At 38.8% G+C, this 23,511-nt stretch overlaps 1 protein-coding gene across 1 annotated transcript in view; it reads left to right on the forward strand.

Moving 5' to 3' along the window:
- Positions 1 to 4,034: 4,034 nt before the first annotated feature.
- The window catches only part of nrg2a (neuregulin 2a), a 61,840-nt gene continuing 42,363 nt past the window's right edge, over positions 4,035 to 23,511 (forward strand). Inside the window, exons 1-3 of the mRNA XM_014003151.1 lie at positions 4,035 to 4,242; positions 19,262 to 19,427; positions 21,459 to 21,577. Coding sequence (XP_013858605.1) covers positions 4,155 to 4,242; positions 19,262 to 19,427; positions 21,459 to 21,577 — 373 coding nt within the window. The 5' untranslated portion in view covers positions 4,035 to 4,154. The remainder of the gene's footprint in view (positions 4,243 to 19,261; positions 19,428 to 21,458; positions 21,578 to 23,511) is intronic.

Genomic DNA, 23,511 nt, shown 5'->3' on the forward strand with positions numbered 1-23,511 from the left:
CACACACACACACACACACACACACACACACACACACACACACACACACACACACACACACACACATCAGCAGCCCTGTTCTGCCCTCAACTCACTACAAAGAATAAAAGAACAGATGAGTGTTAAAAGCAAGTACTATATACTACTTTAACCCCCATCTGGGCCCCGCCACAACAGACACGCACACACATATTTATACACACACACACCCATGTCCACTTTGTTGGGGGGGGAGAAAAGACAGACGTAAACAACACAACCTAATGGCTGTTTAAAGCCATTATGTTGAAAAAGATAAACTCTCATGCCTGTGGAAGGGCAGGAGTGCTGTGGAGCTGCATCAGTGTGATGATGTGCAGGTATGCTGCTGTAAACTTCATCATGAATGAAAAGTGTACCCCCCCCCCCCCCACCACCACCACACACACACACACACACATGCACACACCATCTCTAGGAGCAGCAGAGAGGGATTAGAAACCAGACAGAGATGGGTTCTGTGGAGCATTCAAAAGAAAGGACATGCAGTCCTAGAAAATAGTTTATTTCTTTAAAAGATAAGTTTCCTTCATTTATTTTTGAATAAATATGCCATAAGTAAAACCCTTTTAAAATGTTCACATTATTTTCCGGTTAAAATATTATTTTGTACCTTTTTTGCAGTCAAACTTCTTCTGTGTTTTGTTCTGTTTTAACCATTATTATTTCAAAATGTTTGACTTGATTGATCATAGTTTTGTATGACTTTTAATTTTTGTAACTTTTATACTTTTAAGTTATTCAATTTTATGTAAAACAATTACTTCAGAGAAATGACATTTCTTCAATTTCTTCAAAAACTTTGATCTCTAAAATTTTTCTTCAGATACCAGCTCTGTTTCTGTTTTTTTTTAGCTTGCAGCTATTGTCTTGCTAATTTCAGCTTTATATATGGTTTGTTAATTTGAGCTTTTAGCTACAATTTAGCTAATTATAGCTTTTTGCTGTGGTTTTGCTTGTTAAAACTTTTTGCATAAGTTTTGCTGCATTTGGTCTTTCAGCTTTGCTGTTTAACTTTAACTAGTAGCTAAAATTTAGCTGTATTTAGCTTAAAGCTAGAATTTTACTGATTTCAGCTTGAAGCTTTGGTTTGGGTATTTAAAGCTTTTAGAAACCCTTTTGCTAATTTTAGCCTTTAGCTATGTTTTGCTGCATTTATCTTTTAGCTATTATTTTGCTCATTTTAGATTCTAGCTACTTTGGTTAACTTTAGCTTTTAGCTACAGTTTAGCTGTATTTAGCTTACAAAAACCATCATATTGATTTTAGCAATTAGTTATTATTTGCTAACTTTAGCTATTATTTTTATTCATCTTCACTTCCACCTTCTTTGTTTAACTTTACCTTTTAGTTGTGGTTTAGCTGGCATAGGGGTTGCCAAGTTTTTGCAAAGGTTATGAATCATAAATATCTTACCTGTTGCAGATAGCTCTTTGAATGAACTCGGTTCAAAGAAATAGTTTACATCTGACTGGATTTACGATTTTACGGTTCATTTGAGACCAGCGGATTAGTACTGTCTTAAAACACAGTTTCATAGCAGTTTATGCAAACTCTACAGTATTAGACTACCATCAGTGTTGCGTCATAAACTTTATTACGTAAAATTCTGTGGGCTTTTGGAAGCACAAGTAGCAACAGCCGCATCTTGCTAGCACTTCAGCCTAGGGCACTTCTGGCAGGGATATTATAATTATCACAGCCTGCCCTGAAAGGCGAGCAGTCATGTAATTGTCTTTGTGTATGTGTGTGTGTGTGCCTGTGTGTTTCTTGGCTGTCTGTTGACAAAATATCTCGTGAACCACTGGTGTGGACCATAAAAAAACTCTCAGAAAGAACTCATTGGTTGTACATCTAAAGCTGATTTAACTGTTGTAGTCAGCACAAATCAAAATGACCGTCACAGCTAATCAGGCTTTGCAAACTGCAAATGCCTATAAGTTGGTCAGTTTGACAGATATTGAGCTAATGTTTGGTGTAGCTGAGAGTCAGACTTAATTAACCGACTTTGCAAGACTTTTGTTGCAAACCTTTGTAGGCAGACATTACGTTTGTTTTTAAAAGGTTTTCTAGTATCATATTTCCAGTGAAATAATTGTGTAATGTGATAGTGATGGCTTTATAAAGGGTTATAAATTAGTTTTGGCACGAACTGTGGTAAAACTCTTGAGGAGTTGTTTCAAGACGGCAGTGGTCCACTTTTAGTTTTTGGCCCCACTCGGCCAAGCCGTTAGCTTTTTGGACCTGATCAAAATTTATCTGCATTTCTCTTAGGTTATTTAAATTGTATAACTTAACTATGAATTATTATTTTCCCTCTTCAAAGGATCAAATACTTTGAATATGACTAAAGCTGAACAAAAACTTAAAGCTAAAACTTGGCTTTCTTTTGCACTTTGTGTGGCTTTTGCATGAAGACACATATGAGTTGTAGACGCAGAAGGATGACGGGGGGGGGGGGGTTTATAAATCTCGATCCCGTCATCCTGAAAGTTACAATTATATATGTTTCTTGATTGTCCTGAAGTCTATGACACATAAACCACATTGCCCACCCAAAGACAAGCTGAGCTTCGTTACGAGTCCCGTCTTGTTTAATGGAGAGAGAAGGAAGTGATAGTCAAGATTGGGGAAAGATAGGGCGGTGCGAAGAGATATTCGTCACATCGCAGCCCCTAGTTCCTAGTTGCCTCTGCTGACAGATTAGATCATAGAGAACTACTACTGGGAGCAGACCAATTTGTTCGTACAAGAAAAAGGGAAAAAAAAATCCCTCCGTTTGAATCGGTTTCAAACCTTGGCCTTGTTTTGACCTCTCTCTGCCCACAGCTGAGGCTTGCTCTTGAGTGCATTGACCTGTTAAGACATGACCCTTGCGCTGCCCCCTGTTCAATCCCTGCTGCTGCCACCGCCTACTCCTGAGAAACCTCCGAGGGCTTGACGGAGAGACAAACCTTGGGGTGGCCCCATAGATGACTCATCTACAAGTTTCATTGAGAGTCATTCAGTTGTTGTCGTCACTTTTTTTTCTTCCTTTTTAATCTTTTGCCAATCCAGYGTTCAGCACAGTGCGTGATACATAAGTAAACCTCCCACTGATATAGCATGGCATGTGGTGTCGCCGTTCCGGTTTGGGTCACATCAAAGGAAAATGTGCAAAAATAGCAGTCGTGTTTGTGTGAAAAATGAATTTATTACATGCAAATCTGTGTATTGGATACACACAAACTTGTTTTTTTATATATACGGGGAAGGCTCTATTCTGTTATTTTCTTCTCTTTTGCTTTATTTTGCTCTGTATGTCAAAGTAAATGTAGGTGAAGGAATGCAGACTAAAAAAGAAACAATTTTAATCACCAAGTCGGTGTAAATTAACTGATTGGTTTCTTCATGGACATCAGTGACAACTGGCCAACAGAGACAGTGAAGAGAGATCCTCAGCTGTAGACTTGTTCGTACTCGCTTGTAGTACCGGGACAGGTACTGACAGTCACGAGAAGGCAAGGAAGTGCAATTTTTGCAGGGAGCAGTCTGTCACTGATTGTGATCTGAAGCTCGGCACCTCTCTCACACGCACACAATCTGCGCTCGACAAATGTGAAGCAGATGTAAGGTGCTTTGGGACCCCGACATCATCCTGGCAAAGGGCAGGCCCTTCCACTGACTTATCTGGGTGGGGTCAGCGGTGCAAAGTGGGACAGCTTAACTGGTCTCGGTTCACTTTTGCACGGGCCATTAGAGTGGGGAGAAGATGCTGCCGGGGCTCAAGCGTAGCAGAGCTGTAGGGAAGCATGGAGCTAGAGATTTATGTGCGAATGACGACTGCTTATCTGTATCCTCAGTAATGGAGGAGTTGATTGCTATCATGCAATGCTTTCCTGCACTCCTCCCTCTTTTTTTTCCCTTCCTCACTCCCTACTGCCCTACTGTGAGTAGGTGGTGCCTTGCTGTGCCTGATTGGTGCAAGTCTTTATAGGAGGAGAGACGCTCTAACAGGCTCAGAGTTTGGTGGTGCCCTTTTAGCAACACGTTCCCAAAAGGACTACCGGTTTTTGGAAAGAAAAAAAATCATCTTTAACAGAGAGGATTTACTTTTCCCCCCACCTCCTAACAGCATGACAGAGAACAAGAAGAAAGAAAAGAAAGGGAAAAAGAAAGGAGGAAAGAAAGGACAAAAAGAGAAAGAGGGCAGTCCCGCTACAGGTAAATTAAAAGTGTGTTTGAGTAATTAAAGTGTGTTCTTGTGTTTGTGTGTGGCAGAGGGGAACAGTGGCAGAGAGATTATCTAGCAGGTTTCAAAGTTTGCATCTTAAGGTAGTGTGTGTGTGGGGTGGGGGGGTGAACTTGGTGTCCCCCTTGTTTTGTCAAAGCTGTCTGCCAGGTTGTCACATGAGCTGATCTCTCAGTGGAAGAGGCAGAGAGGCGCTGGTTTTGGCAACACTTTAGTCCTATATGGAGGTTAAAAAAAATCCTCACGTGTAACAACTTTTAAACCAAGTTGTGGATCTCACCATGTGGCTCACCGTAACTGTGCTTTAAAGGCTTTTAATAATCCATGTTATGTCACATATCGCTGTTTTATTTTTAATTCTAAAATGAGTTTTAATTGAAACTAATGCTTGTCTGGCAGCAAAAAAAAAAAAAAACATGCATCATCATGCGCTCTTTGACAGCGTTAATATTTCAAAATGGGCTGAAGTGTTTCCCTGCCTATTTAATTTCCGAATCGGTTCTGAGTCATCCAGCTGAAATGTTTGCTTCTTTTTTCTTTTTTCTTTTTTCTTTTCTATTTTAAAAGCTGTGTTAGTATTGGGGAAAGCATGCAAGCTGTTGTATATCACCTTCTCAGAGGTTGAAGTGCGGTTGTTCAGTAGTGAGTTCTACAAGCTGCAGCATGTCACTTTAGTTTGACCTCAGGTCATGGGGAGGCCCAGCCCCCATTTCAGTGACACTTTAAGGACAATCCTTGGATTATTACAGTAGTTTCTTTTTGTTTGTTTGTTTTTCCTTTTCCCTCTTTGTGTGTCATTCTTTTGCTTGATCAGATACGGCCTCTTTCATTTGGATCATAGACATTTTGTACTTGGTGATGTCACCCTGTTAACCCCCAGCAGAACAACAGATAACAGACTCCTACTGTTGTTTTGCCATGTTGTAGTACAGAAAATTATCTGCTCAAGACATTTGAAGATGAAACGCAGCTACTTGCAAAATGTCCAAGCTGGATTTTAAACTACAGACGAGCTGAACAACAACTGACGTGAYATAAAATGATTTCATAATTTCAGCACACACTTGGAAAAAAAATTGCCTCTAAAGGTTTATTTTCTCTCCTTCTCATAGAAATTTGTGTGCCCGCCTGAATTAAATCATGCATTTAATTCTCCATCTGTCATGTATCTCTTTATAAAGCGATCCAAAGCATCATAATTAGATTTTGAATGAGCAATTTCTGTTTATGTGAAACTGTTTTATCTGAAACTATGTAATTTGTGCAAAACTATGTGTTGGTTTCAAAGTGAGTTAAGATGAAGTCATGATTGTTGTGTCTGCACTGAAACTCAGCATCAATAGCTCAGAAGAAACATAATTGACTTCAATTTGTCTGTTTAGACTTTTTTTTCTTCACACATCTATAGAAGCTCTGTTTTGGACAAAATAAAGCAGAAATATGATCAGAACTTGGTTCACGATTTGGTTTCCATTAACGCTTCTCTAGTTGTTATATTGTTTGCTGCCACTTGGTGGCACTCTCAAAAATACGCAGAATAATCTGATGTATAGGTTTCTCTCATTAATGGGTTATATTTGTTGGAGAAAAAGTGACTAAAGTTTTGACTCTAGTTGGTCAAATTAAATCAGATTGTTCATGAAAACAGTTTTTGCGTGTTTTTAAACTATCCGTTCTTTATAGTTTTCACATTGTCATGTTTGTGGTAAAAACAGTTCTTTGGCACTCTCGGCATAAAATAATCTTAAAATAAGACAGTGTCAGACGTGGCCCACATCTAGGATAAAACCATTTGCCATGCCAGCAGTGCCAGCTTGACACCAGATCTGGCCCACACTTGTCTGTATTTTCAGCTCATTTGAGCTTTTTTTCCCATTGTTCAGTCTCATTCGCTTCAACTCTGCTCGGGTTTATATGGTCCTGTTGGTTTTCCGTARGACTTGTGTTGTGCCTCGATGTGGGCAGCTGCCCGAAACTTCTGTCCAAGGCAAACACAAAACAGCAATGGGCAAATAAATTAACAAAAGTCACAAAACAAATCCTTCGCCACGGTTTCTAAAAATGCAATGGCTGAGTCAAGGCCACCTTCACTCGTTGAAGCTTGTAAGTCAAGTCCATTTGGTCCAGCTTTCTATTCCCTCTGTCAACAGCCAACAAGCACGGAAACGTCTTCACCTCCTTATAGTTGGTTTACGTGTTCCTATTTTAATGGTTATAAACATATATGTATATAAATTATTGAAATCAAAACATGGGAACAAGCCATGTACGTGTAAGAAAATTCGTATTCAATAAACTGAAGTCGATATTAAAAACACAATTGTTAAATAAAATGATTTGTAGAAGGAATTAAACCATACAATACCAGAATTCTGGATCTGAGTGAGGTTTATTGGCACTCAAGCTGACAGGAAACCAACACTCCCGGAAAACCAGGAATTTCATATATATACATAAATATCCACCTTCTTCAATGCCTGTGTTCGCCCCCTACTGACCAACGGCTGAATCACAGGCATTCAGACAAAATCCTCAGCTACTGTCATCACACCGGTTGATTACGTGTTGTCACATATTTCGGACATGAAACTAATCTATATCAATCAAAACACAATAGATTAAAGACTGTCAACATTACAAAAAGGAAAACCTAAGGATATAGTGTGGTGCTTTTAACATCAGTACTAACCTCTAATAACTTTAAATTTCTTCAATCCCACTGTTCACATAACCAAATCATGTGAACATATGTATAAATAATGTTTTTAAACATAAATGGCATAAACAAATGCTGTGATTAAAAGTTTTTGATTTTATTCTTGTGAAAACGATTCTCTGGCCAGTCAATGGCCATCAGTCAGCTGATGTCCAATCTTCGGTCGTGGAGATGCTAAGCAGAGGAGTTAGCAGATGGGATCACCCAATAAAGASCTTGAACCCACACCAAGTTGACCCTAGTAGGACTTRCCTCTCTTCTACAAATCCTCTGTCTTTGGAGATAGTTTGAATAGAWATTTAAAAGCCCCAAAAATCTTCAATATGAAATAAGAACAGCTCACACTAGCACACAGCAAACCAAGCTCAGACTAACACTCTGCAAGCTCATAGAAGCATAAAGCCCTGGCTGATCTATTCCCTCATGTGTAACCATTGATACTAAAAAATCTTTTTATATATATATTATTTAAAACGCTGAGTAATGCACAGATGAAACCAGGTTGTCCAGCTTGTCTTGGAAGCAAAAGCAGGGAAAATTCTTACGGGAAGCCTGATGTATTAGTTAAAATGACAAATATAGCACAAAGTGCTCAGTTATGTTTGATGTTAAACAAACAATACCACTCTTTACTGAAAACAAAAAGAAAAACGAGGCTTAAAAAAGTTTTACCTCGACTTTAGAAGTACAGTGACTGCAGCGAAGTTTGGTGTTAAAGTTGGGAGAAAATAAAGATTTAGTAGCTTATTTTATTTTACTTTGAGCCGCGACTCTGACACAAAATCACCTGAAAATTTCAATGTTGTTCTGAATGACACGATTTACACCCAAGAGGTTTAAGTTAAACAAAATGCTTGGATTGTGATTCCTGTCAGAGTATTTAAATTACTTCAAAGCCTTAATATAAATCCTACATCAACTGTAGAATGAAGTGCTTATTTTATAAGCTGTTTCAGTTCATGCAGCCAGTAGGGAAACATTTTAAAGTGATCCTGATTGTTGGGTTCTCGAAATTTGAAAATAAAATAAAATAAAATGTGCAGAATGGGTATAGAACCATAAAATACATCTTCATTCAAAKAACTAAAGATCTCAGAGGTAACTTTTTCTTGTCTTTGAAAATAGCTCAAAATGAGCTTTAATATGCATTCCAATGGAATGGTCTAATTTAGTAACATATTCAAGATGTTATTTCAACACAACTTCATGCATGTTACACCGTGGATTATGAGGTATTATACAATGTGCATGTGAACACGTGTCCGTCTGCGTTAGGTGTGTCAAACTCTTCATTTTATGTAAACACAAGCAATCTGCTGAGGCCGTCAGTCGCCAATTGCAGAAATCGCAGAGACATGTTTGTCTCGTGTCTTTCACTTCGAYTTTAATTTTGCACGTTCATTTGGGGAGAATATCCTCCCGGCAGGTGCTTTTTATTTTTTTTTTATGTCAATAAAAGTTCACCTCTTTCTCCTGGATCAAAAGAACTATTTGAACATGACAGATAAAGGACATACTTGGCGTTTGCCGTTACGTGACAAGCTCCTTTCCTATCACTTTATTTTTTTTTCATAAAACTGCTTCTATTAAGACGACTCACTTTAGAAAAAGTTTGAAAACAGAGAACGTCTTCAGAGCTTGACAAAATAATGTCCCTCTGTCAAAGCATTGATCCCAATTGAAAGAGGGAAAGAGGAAAAAAAAAAGGAAAAGCTGTGCCCCGGCTTTATTTCAGCTGCAATGCCATAATTAAATACTCGGTCTGCCTGACCTGCATAAATAAGCAGCAGATGATGTTCTAATTCACAAGCTGGCACCTCCCTTTCATCCGACGTCAAGACAAAACAAAACAAGTTCCATTCTGGGTGGATGGCTTTGCGTGCGTGTAGTGAGGGTGGTAATAATCACTCGGGGGGAAGTGAAGACTTGGCTCCCTTCACGTTGTTTTGGTTGCTCTTCATCATGTACCAACACCTACTGCGCCTTTCAGAGTTGAAAAAGCTGCCGCTTGAATCACTCAGCGGTAAAGTAGTTTATGGAGATGTATCAGAGGGAGACTGCGACCATGTTCGGCTGTGATGTTGTTGTTTTTTTCTATCACAGAAAACAAGATTTTAAAAGGCGCTGATAACCCAAAAAGCGAGCCAGCTGATACACATTCAACCTATAAGGTCTTTGTGGCAACAATTAATAGAAACAGCTCTGCAGTACTTTCATTAACAGGATTAAAACATCAAAAYTACCAACTGGTGATTTCAACGTTCTTAGGGGAAATTCCTATGGTCTAAATTATCCATTGTAATTTAACAGTAACCTTTAGATGACAGTTAACGGATTAAAATGAGCTTCCTTCAGATTCTGTGGATGGTGGCTGGCTAAAAATATGGAGGATTWCCTGATCCCATCAACTTTCCCTTTCCTATTTTCATAAAATGGTCAACTTAGTAAGTCATCCCTCATGTAGGTTCCTGTTACCTAATGCCAGCTGTTCATATTTGGAATATTTAATGTGCTTATGGAAATGAACTTCCTGATGAGATGAAAATCATCTTGTACACATGCCTKAATCGTAATGGTTGTTCTGGTTTGGGTCCAGCCTCCAAAAATAAATAAAAGTTAGCTTTTTGTCAATCTCTTATGACTGGTGTTGGAAAGCCTATGAATTTGAAAGGAAATATTGGACTTTACAGATCACTGGTGCAAAACTGAGACACTGGGGTTAAACWTATAAAAGGTTTTGAAAGACTTGTACTGCTGTGACAATTTGCAGAATTAACAACCTTGTCATTTACCAGGAAGTCATTATGAGGTCYCTTGTTCTGTGTTTGAAGGTGAGCCAACCCCAGTTTATTGATTCAAATGGGATAAGCTGTTTTTAAAATCCTGCTTTTTTTCCCTGACCTGTTTGGAACAAAGAGTTTGGATTTCACTGAGATTTGCAACATCATAATCACACGAGAATCTGTCTTGCCAGGCTTTATTTTTTATGTAGTTGGAGCAAAACATTTTTGGGGAGCTTTGGGAGGGTTTTAGGTGTTAAACAGTCAACAATGGCAGCTCACAAGTCAGTATAAAACCTTGCAACATCATTTCAGAATACTTATTAAAATCAAAGGAGATCAAAGGTTCTCCACTCCATCACAGAGTTCAGTGATGGGTACAGCTAACAAAAAAAAATCTAAAAAAAAACCATTAGGTTCACTAACCACTAATCAGCTAAACAAGAAGCTTAGCTCTGCTAACGCTAAACAGATTACAAAATTAGTGGAAGCTAACGCTAACCACTAAGACAACTCAGTCTGTGTCACATGCCGTCTCCTTCCAGTTGAAGTCTGGTGGGACTGGTGGGACTGGTTTAATTTAAAGGTCGGACCATCTCTGGCAAATTGGCCAATCCAAACTTTTGARACTTCCAGCCTACCCCTTACAAAGTAAAAGCATTTCTTTAATCAAGTTTCTATTTTTTAAATATCATTTGAAATTAATCAAAAAAACAACAACAAATACTGTAGCTACTTCCTCTACCATATTTTAWATGTAGTTAATTTTTGAACTTATTTAACTATTGTTAAAGTCTTTTTTTTACCCTTACTTTGAAGTGTAACTACTAAAGATGCTACATGCTAAACACACATGTGCAGCACTTCTTGTAAGAGGGATGTTTAATTCAGGATAAATTACATTAAAATAGAAGTTTTGCACTTGTGAATTTTTCAGTGGACTTAAAATTAGTGGAACCTCATTTAGCCGAAGCTAATCTGTCTTCTAACAGTGTCTAAAGTTAGTAAATAAAGAAATAAATGAGAAGCTAATTCTGCTATCTGCAGATTAGCAAAATTGAGCAGAGGTGCTGTCATTGCTATGTGTTGAGTATACARATGCGAATGGAAGATTGACACATCAGGAACTGCATGTTTTTATGTAAACTGTAACGTCATAAAATTCACAAACAAAAGCACAAGGGATAACAACTCATATATATGATTCTTCTGTACTTGTAAAGCAATCATTCAAGGTCACGTGTTCAACAATCTTGCAGACAGACTCACTACATGCAGAGCAATATGGTATTAGCCAGTGTTTGTCATAGCTCTAACTTAACAGCTGCAAATACAGTATAATACAATATATATGTGATGCATAATAAACAATTTGTTAACCTCACAATATTTTTTAGTTATCAAAATGTTTTATTCCAACACATTGGTATGTATTTAACATATAACATAGCATTAATATTATAATGCACTCCTGGAATAAATAACATAGATAGATAGATCTAGATTTCTGTGAATTAACAAACAGGCAGCGTGTGTCAAAATGTTTATTTTTTATTAATTCACTTAAATGTGAAATACATCTAAAATATATTAAGACATAACACAGAAAATGTAATAAATAGTATGGTTATTTTGCAGAACAAGCTTGTCAAATATGAAGGACCTCTTGGTCTCTAATGGGGAATGGGAGTGTTGTTTGGTGTAAAAAAAAAAAAGTCCAATCTCATATAAAACAAAATTATTGAGTTCGGAATATTATGCTTTATTCATTGACTTAATTCTGCATTCCTTTACAAAATTAATCCAATTCAGCTGAACAAAAGTGTACCTATATATATTTATGAAACAGTTTTATTGTCAGTGGTATTTACTATTACATTTTTACCTGACACTTCTTAAAAATTACACTTAAAACATTCTGAGTCCCCAATCAAAAAAGTACCACTTAATCTGTGYTAGGAATCCAGATTACCTGGAGAAAATCCACGTGTGCACAGGGAGAACATTCAAACTSCACCTAGGCCAGGATGCAATCCTGTGACCTTCTCACTGCGAGGCGACAGCTCTGCACCACCGTGCCGCCTAAGTAATACATGGATTACTGTAATTAAAAAATCTTTAAAGAAGTAATAGTTTAATGGTTGAGGTTGAAGTTCTTGCACATGTTGAATCCTCTGGATATTTGCACAGCATGGCTTTAGTTCTTACTGAAACTCAAGCAGTGGCATTGGGAAATGGGAATTTCTCAGATTCTGGCTTCAAATATGAAAAACAGACTTTATGTAAGTAAATGTGACCTCTTTTATTTTAATACAATGTGGTATCATTTAGCTGTGCTGCAGTTTTTTTATTTATTTATTTTTTTGTTGTTGTTTTTGATCATTTTTGGTTCATTGTGTAAGACCACAGAGAACACCACAGGGGCACAAAATATAAAATACAAGCTGAYATGGATGAAATTCAAATAACAGTTCAGTTCTCAGATGGCTCTTCTGGAATTTGTCTGCAATGCACAGGATCTTGTTAGCATCACTGTGTAACATGCAGTGTTGTCCAGCTGATGTCRCTCAATTGTCACTGTGGTAAAACAAAACATGAGCAAAAAGTAAGTGTTTAAAAAGAAAAAATAAGTGTTAAAAAGTTTATTTGTTAACTTCACCAGGTGGTTTTGTTGCTTAATGCTACCAAAGGGAATCCAAAAAGAGCAAAATTATAAAACAGCTCCATATTTCTCCACATATTAAAAAAGTGGACTGCATGATACTGATAAAAAATTGACATTTGTTTTTCTAACCGTATGATAAACGTATATTGCAACGTGTTGCCTATGCATCTACCTTAGTTTCCATCGTTTTAACATTAGCGTTCACGCTAACCACATTTTACCTCTTTTCCTGCAGTTTTTTGCAAATATGCTCATCTTCCTAGTTTTTGTCAAGATCCTTGTTGTCTTCCTCCACAACTCGAGAATTCACAAGCACTTCTCTGAAAAAAAATGTTGCCATAATTGTCCCAGAAGTTTCATAACATAATGAAAGTTTTGGTTTTTTTTAACTCAAAGTCGCCCATTTTCGCCGGTTCACATGATCAAAATAAAAACCATACCACGCGACTGTTTAGTCTACACATTCTCACTCCCAACTCGTCACATATTGACGTTTAAGGTAAGGTTCCCTCTGCGTCTTATTTGGACGCAGAAGGTACCCCCCTCGCGTCACTCCTTGACGCCCACGGCTTTTCCGGGTTGCHCCACCAGGGGGCTTTYGGGCGGGTGTCTGAGGTTAACATGAGGGATCGGGTTTAATGGTTAAGTTTAGGTACTGGGATCAGGGGTAGGATGTCCATGGTGAATATTAGGTCATTTTACGCTTTAGAACATGTTCACCTGAATTTCGTACATTTTCTAAAAATGGTTAATTTTACCTACTAGGGTCAGGGACAGGATGTCTAAAGTGAACTAAGGTAATTTCAGGCTTTGGAACGGTCGTTTTTGCGCTTTTTATACACTTTCTGAACATATGACAACAGCTTCCGCCCCATCTCGTCAGTAACTGACGTGAGGGGGGTACCRCGCGCGTCAAAATCGGACGTAGAGGGAACCTTGCAAAACGTCAATATGTGACGAGTTGGGAGTGAGAATGGGTTGGTTTAGTTCAGCGTCTTATGTTTTACACATGATGACGATGCTCAAAGMATAAATAACGCAGCTCTTGTTGATGCTACGTTAAAGGTCAGAAACTGCCCAACTTTCAAGATTTCATGTATGAAAACATCATCAGCTCCATGTTTTTGTGATTAAAATCTTACCCATCAAACTGCTTCAGAGATAAATGTTCATAGAAAACGTCAAACAATTTGCATTGTTGGTAAAACCAAAATGTTGGCAACAATTTCAGTAATGTACATGTTCCTTGTTTTGTGACATTGTTCTGTTTTTGGTCGAATGCTGCTTAAGTGGATCTCCTTCAACAGACCTTTAACCAAGTGGGTCTTATCACAAAAGTAGAAATGGGTCCGGGTTCTAAAGGGTTAGCCTGAAGACCATTCCCACATGCAAAGCCCATTTTTTTTCTGACTGAACCACTAAGCAGTTTGTCTTCTGACAACGTGCAGCGAGGTGACATAACACCGCAGTAATCAGGAATACTTTGTCTCGAAAGAAACACAAAGGCATGCCTCAGATTCCTTTTCTAAGCTCCTGGAAATGAAACAAAAACGTTACCTCCGTAATAAGAGCAAAAGAGTTTGTTAATACATCAAGCAACTTTGTTTTTTAGGCCAAGCTCTGTAGGCTGAAATCCCCAACTGTTACCCAAGGCATGAGCTGTTGACACACCAGATAGGCTTCTATTCTCAAATTGGGTTTTTATAGTCCATGTCTGCAGCTGCCCCTGTGCTTCAAAAAGAGAGAAACGGGCTGTTGTTGAGGCAGGGGTTTATCATTACTCCATTCCACTGGGGTTATGGAAAAATGACCAGTTGTCAGCAAGAGGCTGTTGTATTTTACAACGATACCGACTGTTGTTTTCTGGTGAGAAGCTGATAATTACAGATATGTAATTTTTTTTTATTTAACCGCACAGTTCGATCGGACAGGGCTAATCTTTCTGGGGGGTTTTATGTTACCATCAAAAATCTCAGCCCCCCGCACACATCTGGCTTAACGAGCTGATGAAAAACGCGGCCCCCAAAGTCTCTGCAGCTTCTCCACTCAAGGACAAAAAAACCGGGTTCATGTGCGCGGCAAGGACAGACTTTGCGTCCAGACGAAGTACTTAAACATTTCTGTGTACAGTCGGCACGGCCTCATTCCTGAAGCTCTCTGTGACTGACAAGGCTTTCCTCAGGCGGTGTGCATAGGCTTAGTCTGGCACAGTTAAGTGTGTGTGTGTAGAAATCATGTGCAGAAGTTCAATTATACAGACTTGGAACCCTCTTAGAGGCTTTTGTAGGTTCTGCTCTGTATATTTTAGGTTGTTAGAGRGGCAGAAGGCAGTCATTTTCTAATTAGATTGATATAAAAGTTTATGACGGCGTCTGAAGATGCTTATCAGACATTAGACGTGTGCACACATCTACAATGCTGTCTTACAGTCAATGTGATGGTGTTAAAATCCATTCAGGGAGTGTAATGTGAAATTAAAGCGGGGGTCAGGAGGTCAGACCACAGGACACTGAGCACTGTTTAACATTAAGTCCCATCAAGCACATTAGGCTGTTTAACAGAAGAAAAACGTGGCTCTTGGCCATCACTAAACCCAAATTACTCTCAGACTTGATGTCAAATAAAGAGATACATGTTCAATCTATATTATGATATAACTTTTAGCGGGGCCCCGTTTCTGCTTCATCGCATAAATGGGATTTTTATTGTCCCCGGACTCCTGGGACATTAAAATCCTGAAGAGTCTCCTCCAGCGACTGCAGCGCAAAAACCTGTCTTGAGACTAAAAGCTCATTAAATGTTATTAAGTGCTCATCTGCATCATATCACAGCACGTTAGAGTCTTTGTTGTCTGAACACTACAAATATCTTCAGTCACACTGTCCAACAGAAGGCTGTCTGCAGACAGAAAAGCAGGATAATTTTAGTAACAAAGGGCTTCTGATGGACTAAAAATTGTTGCTTTTCCACTGATCTGTGAGCTATTCTGGATCAAACATTTAGCTATTTATTAGTCCAAAGAAAAACAGGGCTTATACTTTAAATATGTAATAAAAAAGCTTACCTGAATAAAATGTAGTCTTCTCTTTGAGATGCATTCGATCAGTGCTGCTCCACGTTAAAACAATCAATTTAAGTTATACTGATGTTTCTTCTGRAAGGAACTAGGGCTGCATATTGAGGAAAACACTCTGCCGCAATGATGTTGAATATGGTGATGACATTATTACTTGTGATTAACCCACATATTCTCCTATCCTCTCTTTGCTTCCCTTTCAACACTGCAACAGCTTTCAGCCTGGATCTCAGCTGGCGGGCGACTAGTTTGAGACACAAAATTGCAAGAACGCACACGAGTTTTCACTTTATTTTACTCTGAAATTGTATTTACAACACGYTTATAGGTACATAACAGCAAAAAAAAAATACAAAAAAAAACAGTCACTTGCGAATGACGTAAAAGTTTTTGGTCACCATTTTGACACACATGGGCACCAGTGACGCTGAAAGGAAGAAGCGGGCATAGATAATGGATGGATGGATGGATGGATGGATGGATGGATGGATGGATGGATGATGGATGGATGGATGAATGGATGGCGCACATGGTTTCAAACTTGACCTGCATATTTGCATTAGGCATTATAACCCACTTCTAAACGTGAAAGCTGGGGTGCRATACAGGCCTGGCTGCTAAGCCTACGGTAATTTGAAAGTTGACCACTAACTATTTTCAGTGGCTGGTTGTCTGCTCAACATAAAACTAAGGTTGTGTGGTATTGGCAGAAACATTTTTCATGATTAATTGTGGCATCTAGCCAATAATGAGTATTAAGATGATTATTAGCTGACAGTTGTAGRCAACGTTGTGGCCTTGGTCTGTTTCTTGRACTCTGGTTTATGTCAGTGTTTCATGTAATTAAACAAGTTTGGAAGGTTAGCATTAGCTGCTCCATTCCACCTTRCACTTTTGGGCTCACATGCACGCTTAATAGTGATAGTATGCCGCACACAAAATTATGCCATCATCACATGGCAGTAATTGTAAAGTCACTAAGAATAATTGTTCACGTTTTATTGCATGCAATACAATTTCACCCAACCTTACTTAAAACATCTGTAAACAAGCTAGCATTAGCTTACCTTACCGTTCTTGCTGTTTCTTTGAGCCTTCGCTCACTTTATTATAAATTTCTTTTGATGAGAGAAAGAAGGATTTATAATCCTATGAGTAGAGGTGTCACCAATTAAACAAAAGGACATCACGCCAACCTCGAGGGTCCTTGCTATGACAATCCTGGTAGCATGCCGAAATAATCAAGGCTGTGCAGAACCAGGGAAAACCTGGGCCGYGCCGAGCAATGCAAAAACTCCAAAAGTGTCTTAAATCCCCCYAATTTATTTTTTGTCTTCCATCCATTTCTGACAACCCTGGGACTTTTTTGAGAGTAGTTGTGCAAATCTTTCAAGCTTGCAACATGAAAGGGAGGCTCTGCAACTCACGAGAGGAAATAGAGAACATTTGCAAAACATTTTAAAACTTTTCAAAACACCATCAGAAATTCTGTTCATTTATTCTCAACAACAGTCATAGCCCAGTGAGAGACTGGTTTTAGCACCTTTGCCAACATCATCCAAACCAGGATCCTCCTGATTGGTCAAATYCATGATTCATAGCATGTGGTCTATAACAGCCTGGAGTTCATGGCATTTAAACACTCTTCATATTGCACACACTGATACAGTGATAATAAACRATCCAGAATGATAGCATATAATATTACTCTACAAATTAAATCAATTGAAACAATCATAAATAATCTCACATGTTTGTATAGGGATGAGTTATAGCAAGCTGTCATTTTCATCAGCAGAAACTAAAAGGTTGTTTATTGCTTGGGACCAAAGTGATCCATTGTTAGTTTTTAGAGCTTTGACCTCTGTCTCCTGTCAGTGGATTAGAGCCAAGTAAGCAGATTATAACTGTCAGCCTGTAAAATATGCTCACAAATTTTGCTTTACGTCCTGTTTTAAAGACATCTCAAACAACAGTAACCTGCTCAGGAACTGACAACTCTGTCAAYCACTGCAGAACAGACTCATTTGTAAAGAATCAGTTTTTTATTATTATTATTATTTGTCATTGACGCTCACAAACCTGAAGTGTCAAAATGTCTTTACAGATGCTTTCTGCGCTGCACCCCAAATCTGTCAGAACAAAGAGAGTGAAAAACTGCCGCATCACTTCTTTTTTCTTTTTTTTTTCTTGTGCAGACATGTCTCCTTTATCAGGTCAGTGAAGTAGGACAGTRTCTTCAAAAAGAGGACAAACTGGAGGGAGGTGGGGGGGTTGGGGTGGGGCAATATTGGTGCGAGGCTATTTCCGTGTTTAATTGAAGCCGTTACCTGTGTGAACTTCATTCCGCTTGTCACGATTTGTTTGTCTTCATCCAACTGTCAGCGGGGAAAACGCTCAGCAGGCAGCTGTAATTTGTAGGACAGCTCAGTTCAGCATGTGCATGAAATCGAGAACGTTACTCATGGAGGGAAAGTGTGTGGGTGTGCAGGGGGGGGATCTTAGCCAGCCCCCAGCTGACCCCTGCCGACCCCCTTTTCTGTCTCCCTCTCACTCTCTGTCTCTCTATCCTGGATGAGTCTTCAGCTCAACACGTGTGCAGCTGTTATCTGGCAGGTGTTGCTGCGTGTCGTCTTGTGTGTCGTTTGTGTTTGAGTGAGTTTGGATACAGATCGCTCTTTATGTGTCAATTAAAACATTTTTTTTAATCTTTAGAGATATAATTCCAGGAAATTATTCAAAATTGTTCATTTTTCAGTGCAACTGTCTTTACTAAATATCACATGAACAGTTAATATCTTACCTGTTGTAGATAGCTCTTTGAATGAATTTTGTTAGGAATAAAATAGAGTTTAGCTCTGACTGGACTGACGAGCTAGCAGAATTTTTTACAAAAAATCCAGAGTACTCTTAGATGATAGAACAGGGGTGGGGTGTTAACACACTGAGGGCTGCAGGGAGAGGACGTGAGGGCAGGTTTTTTGCAAAAATCCATGAGATTTTTTTTTAAATACATGCAAAATAGAGGAAAATTTGTGTAATTTACAGACAATATGCACAACTTGTCATTTATGTTAGTTTAGATGAGGCGTAAGCTAACGAGGGTTGCTGGTGTGTAAAAGCAAATCTCAAAACTTAGCCCAGCTAAGTTTAACTGTTCGCATTTTTTTCTCTCTAAAATGAGTTTGTTCAAAAAATCAATCTAAAACAGGTCAAAATATGCGCACACACGACCCCACAGACACACAGACACATAACTCTAGTTTTAAAGATTGGAATTTTCCATTTACGAGAGGTCAAAGTAAGAATTTTTGTGTTTCTTAAAAAAATATGCTCTAAGCATCAAAACCAGGTAGCTATGAAGGTATGTCAACATTTTTACTGTGTGAGTTTGTGGTTACAGACGTTTCTTTGTCCGCTGGTGGATGCTCGCTAACTGTTGCCTCAGGTGTTTTCATAGCAGCGGAGCCAGACTGAATATGAGCGTGTTTATTAGTCCAAGAGGCAAAGCTGATGATGTCTCCAGTGACCACATCTGGAGGTCACCTGAGAGAGCTGCTGGCTGATGTTCATCTGCTGAGAGGCTTACTGGCTCGTCTCCTTTTGTCTCTCCTCTCCATTGTCTTCTCCAAAAACTCACAATAATACACAAATCAAAAGTGATGAAGGTTTTCTTTACTGTGCCTTAAAGTTGTTGCTTTTAATTTATTTATTTTTTCATTTCCCTTCCTTTTTTTCTTCTTCTTTGTTTTAGCGGCGGCTCCAAAGTTAAAACCCCTCAAGAATCCAATGTTAGTGAACGAGGGAAGCAAGCTCATAGTGAAGTGCGAGGCCACGGGAAACCCCGCCCCCTCCTACACATGGTACAAAGACGGCAACGAGCTGAAGAAAAGCGGAAAAATTAAAATAAAGAATTCCAAGTGAGTACAAAGCACCCGCATCCTGTAAACTTGTCACAGAGTAAAATAAAATGTAGGTTTACACGTCCTCCACATCATTTTTTTGCGACATTTACAGATGAAACATTCATTTATTGGCAGATAATTTGCATCAACCTTCACTTCAGCCTGATCACATATTACTGTGATTTCGTATTTGTTTAACAAAGTCTAACAAGTGGTAAATGGTCTTGAATGGTGGTCCTAAGGGTCAAAGCACAACAGCATAAGATAAAACAACATTTTGTAATTGTCTTTGCCAACAGTCATTTATGATTGCCTTTTCTTCATGGTGAGTAGCAATGAAAATGCCCCCAAACTACAAAAAAAGGCAACGTTTGTCCATCTGTGAGCAAAACAGCTCATAAACCACTGAATGGATTTTGATGAAACACCCATAAATTAACCATTGGTTGATGTTAGGAATCACAAAAATGTCTCATTTCAGTTGTTTTACAGCTACATCCCTGACACACTCAGTTTAGCTAACATACTGTGGCAGCCAAGACGACAACACAAAGGGGTGTCCCAYRACCAGTTTTTCACWAGTACTTCAGTTTAGGTACTTATTAATAATGAGTACCGATACCGAGTAGTTACTGAGTTAGAACTTGAACATTACACAATAACTTTAAAAACGTTTATTGCATTTAGAACACGGTGGCTCGTTTAAAAATAATTAGAAATATCAAATAAGATATTTTTAATGTGTATAAATTTATTTAAACATGGAACTGACAAACTTTTCACTTGAAATGTAAACTTTAACACATTCACTGGAGCATCAATACCAGTATTCCAGTATTGATGCTGGGATTGGGATTGATTATGAGTATTGTGGCATTTTGTACTTGTAAACATGCTGGTATCAGGACACCGTTTTTTTTTTTAATTTGCTCTGGTATTGTGTATGTTTTGGTTCTGCTTTATAAAAATCATTCCAAGTTTCGGGCTTTTTTATTTCCTTTCTTTCAACATTTCCAGATATTTTCAAAGAAATTGAAATGTTTTGTTAAATTTAGTCAAGTGCAGTTGTGCTTTGCACCTCAAGGCCATTGTGGAAATGTTTCAGAAACACCATCATTCAACTTGCAGGATGATTTTTTTCCCTTTTTTTTCCTCTTATCTTGGGATATGATTATGCAACGTTCTTGGCATGTTGTTTTTGACGTGATGAAGTGATTTTAAATCACAGGAGGAAAACCAAAAACGCAGTAAGTGGACGTGTTGTTCCATAGATATAGTGTTACCAGTTGCTGCAACTGACCCTGAATGATTGGTGTCTGTTTAAATTTTTAAAATAATAATAAATAAAGCATTTATTTCTTACTAAAGACACTTTGTGTAATCTACTGAAAACATCCTTTTTTCTCCCCACTTCATCTCTTCAGCTCTATTATTGACATTTTTAACAAAATTTAGGACAAAAATTAAAGCTATATTTGCTTTTGGTGTCCTGATGTATTTTTAAGGATCTGTTAAGGGGGGAAATATTTTGCAGCTTTGATTTTATGCATCAAGGCTACCTAATGCAGCAGACAGCAAATGTTTCTTCTTTTTTGTAATGATGAGCTGAAAATTAAAAGTTACATAACTAAATCAACCAGCTCAGAGCAATGACATAAATAAAAGAAAGAAAGAAATCTCTTCAACGTTCTTCAATCCGGTAATTACCCCTCAATGTCTGCTGGTGAGCTGAAGTTAAACAAGGCTGTTTATGAGAGCAAAAGTGCCCAAAATAAGAGATCATGAAGACAATAAAAGAAAACCCTTTAATGGTTTGATAAATTTTGAAAGGGTGAGGCTGCAAAACAACTCAAACAGCCCGTCTTTTCGCTTCTCACTGTATTTATTCTTTCTGCCACCTTTAACAAGAACGTGTTTTCAACCGCCTGCTGGTGCTCGACCTGTTTTCCATTCTGTCCCCGTGCTTTCCACGTGCTGCGTTTCCATGTCGTTTCCTCCCTGCCCACTGTTCCCCTGACTCAGCTGTGTGAGTGTTGTCACCCACAGGAAATTCTCCAGAGTCCAGATCAGCAGAGCGAAACTGGAGGATTCTGGGAATTACACGTGTGTGGTGGAGAACTCGCTGGGGAGGGACAACTCCACCGGCATCGTCAACGTCCAAAGCAGTGAGTACCCACTCCTAAGCAASGGGCGGGCGAAGCGGCACAGATGCGCCGGCATCATCGCTGTCGCTGGGACTGTTCTCTTGCCAATTGAGAGATTTTAAAGAGGCCATCACGAACAGGCATGCAGCYGCGGTAACACGCGTGAAGAACAACTGTCCACACATGTGGCTCCGGCCTCATAAGTCAGTGGAACGGTGCATTGTGCTTGACAATGAATGGAATGTTGATGTAGGGAAACGTTRGGCCGTTCATTGCAGTTTAAGCTCAACAAAACCACTTTTACCTTCATACGACTAATGCAGATGGCAGATACGAGCCTTAAAAAAACACCCCACAGCTTATCAAATTATAAGTGTTTAAACATGTGCGGTCATTACAGATTTATACGAAGCTCTGTGGAAATGAAAGCATGTTTYTGACAGCTGCGTCCATTTGGTGAAGGGGTGAGTTTGTTTGCTTGGAGACAAGTGTGGGCAGGAAGTTTGTGGCTGGATGTTGTTTAAAGTTGATAAAGCCTCCATTTTAAAAAAGCAAGGTTTCAACAATAACAAAAGATTAACTGAATTGTGGACTAATAGTTATTTTATTGTCTAGATGAGACGAGGTGAAGCAGTCCACCAGAATCAAACTAAGTGCTCYTCTTTGTGTCGCTTTTCTACAGATATCCTGAGATTGTTTTAATCAGCTGATCTTTTCTTGTTTTCTGTTTCACCGAGGAGCTTTCTCAATTCAAACTGAAAAGTGCAAAATTTCATGTTTGTACAAATCAGCGAGCTGCCTGGTTCGCTCACTCTGTAACACTGCCTCTCCTACCTGAAGGTTATTAGGGTCTTGATGTAGGAGTCCTGAAGCCTCCTACGTCTCTACATGTACAGAAACAAATAATATAGCAAATAAAAACAGAACTGTTGTGACTTGTGAAAAACCTCTAGTTTTGTCTTATAGGTCCTAAAGATTTTGAGGCTTGTCAGTGTATAGTTTGGTGAACTCCTGTCTGGATTTATTGTTTTTCTGCCTTGAGTGGATCCATCCTGGGTGTCAGAAAGTGATACGTCTTGGCCTTGGAGTTCAGCTAAAATGGTTTTCTTGGCACCTTTCTGTTTGGTCAATCTTGCTGATCAACCTGGAGTTGCATTTCCTCTTGCGTCCACATKCTGTGAGGTTGGTTACAATCCTGTTAAGCTTATACTTGTTATTTTTATTGTCAGCTGTGGTCATATATAATAAGCTCTGGTCATTGTTTTCTCTGCTTTATGTTCAATGTGGCACACAGCAATACCAAATTACCTGTTGGCTTGTTTGTTTCATTWATACAGGCTAAAATTCAGTTATGCCGGGTTCACACGGCAAGATAATTGTGCTGATTTTTGGCCCGATTTTGCCCTTCCAACGATCTCAAGGATGCCTTGATTATCGTGACAGCTCTAAAGATAATCGTATGAAATGTTGCTGCTGTGTGTGGTGGGTTAGGAGGGATTTAGTCAGCTCGGGAGGACATCAGGACCACTCTGACCTTACATCGAGGATATTCATGTTTGATTGTCTCGGCTCGATATCCCAGCATGTGTTAAATGTGATGTGCACCTAAGGCCGGTGTCACACCACAAGAAAATCATTCAGATTTTTTGACCTTCCGACAAGCTTAAGGAAGTCCAGATTATCGTGATGGCTCTAAAGATAATCATAGCAGATATTCCTGCCGTGGGTGGTGAGTTAAGAGTGATCTAGTCCGCTTGGAAGGACGTCAGGACCGSTCCYACCTCAAGTCAGGGATATTCAACATGTTTGATTTTTTYGCCRGATATCACTGTGTGTTGTGTTCACCCGAGCTCGCAGCCTGTTGAATGAGACGTGTAGCCAATCAGAAAGTGAGGTGACGTAAACATGGAGGGGATTCCAAAATACAGAAGACAAAAAAAAAAAAAACTGTCATG

Source organism: Austrofundulus limnaeus, unplaced genomic scaffold (assembly GCF_001266775.1).
Source record: "Austrofundulus limnaeus strain Quisiro unplaced genomic scaffold, Austrofundulus_limnaeus-1.0 Scaffold17, whole genome shotgun sequence".
In the NCBI taxonomy this organism is placed as follows: Eukaryota; Metazoa; Chordata; class Actinopteri; order Cyprinodontiformes; family Rivulidae; genus Austrofundulus; species Austrofundulus limnaeus.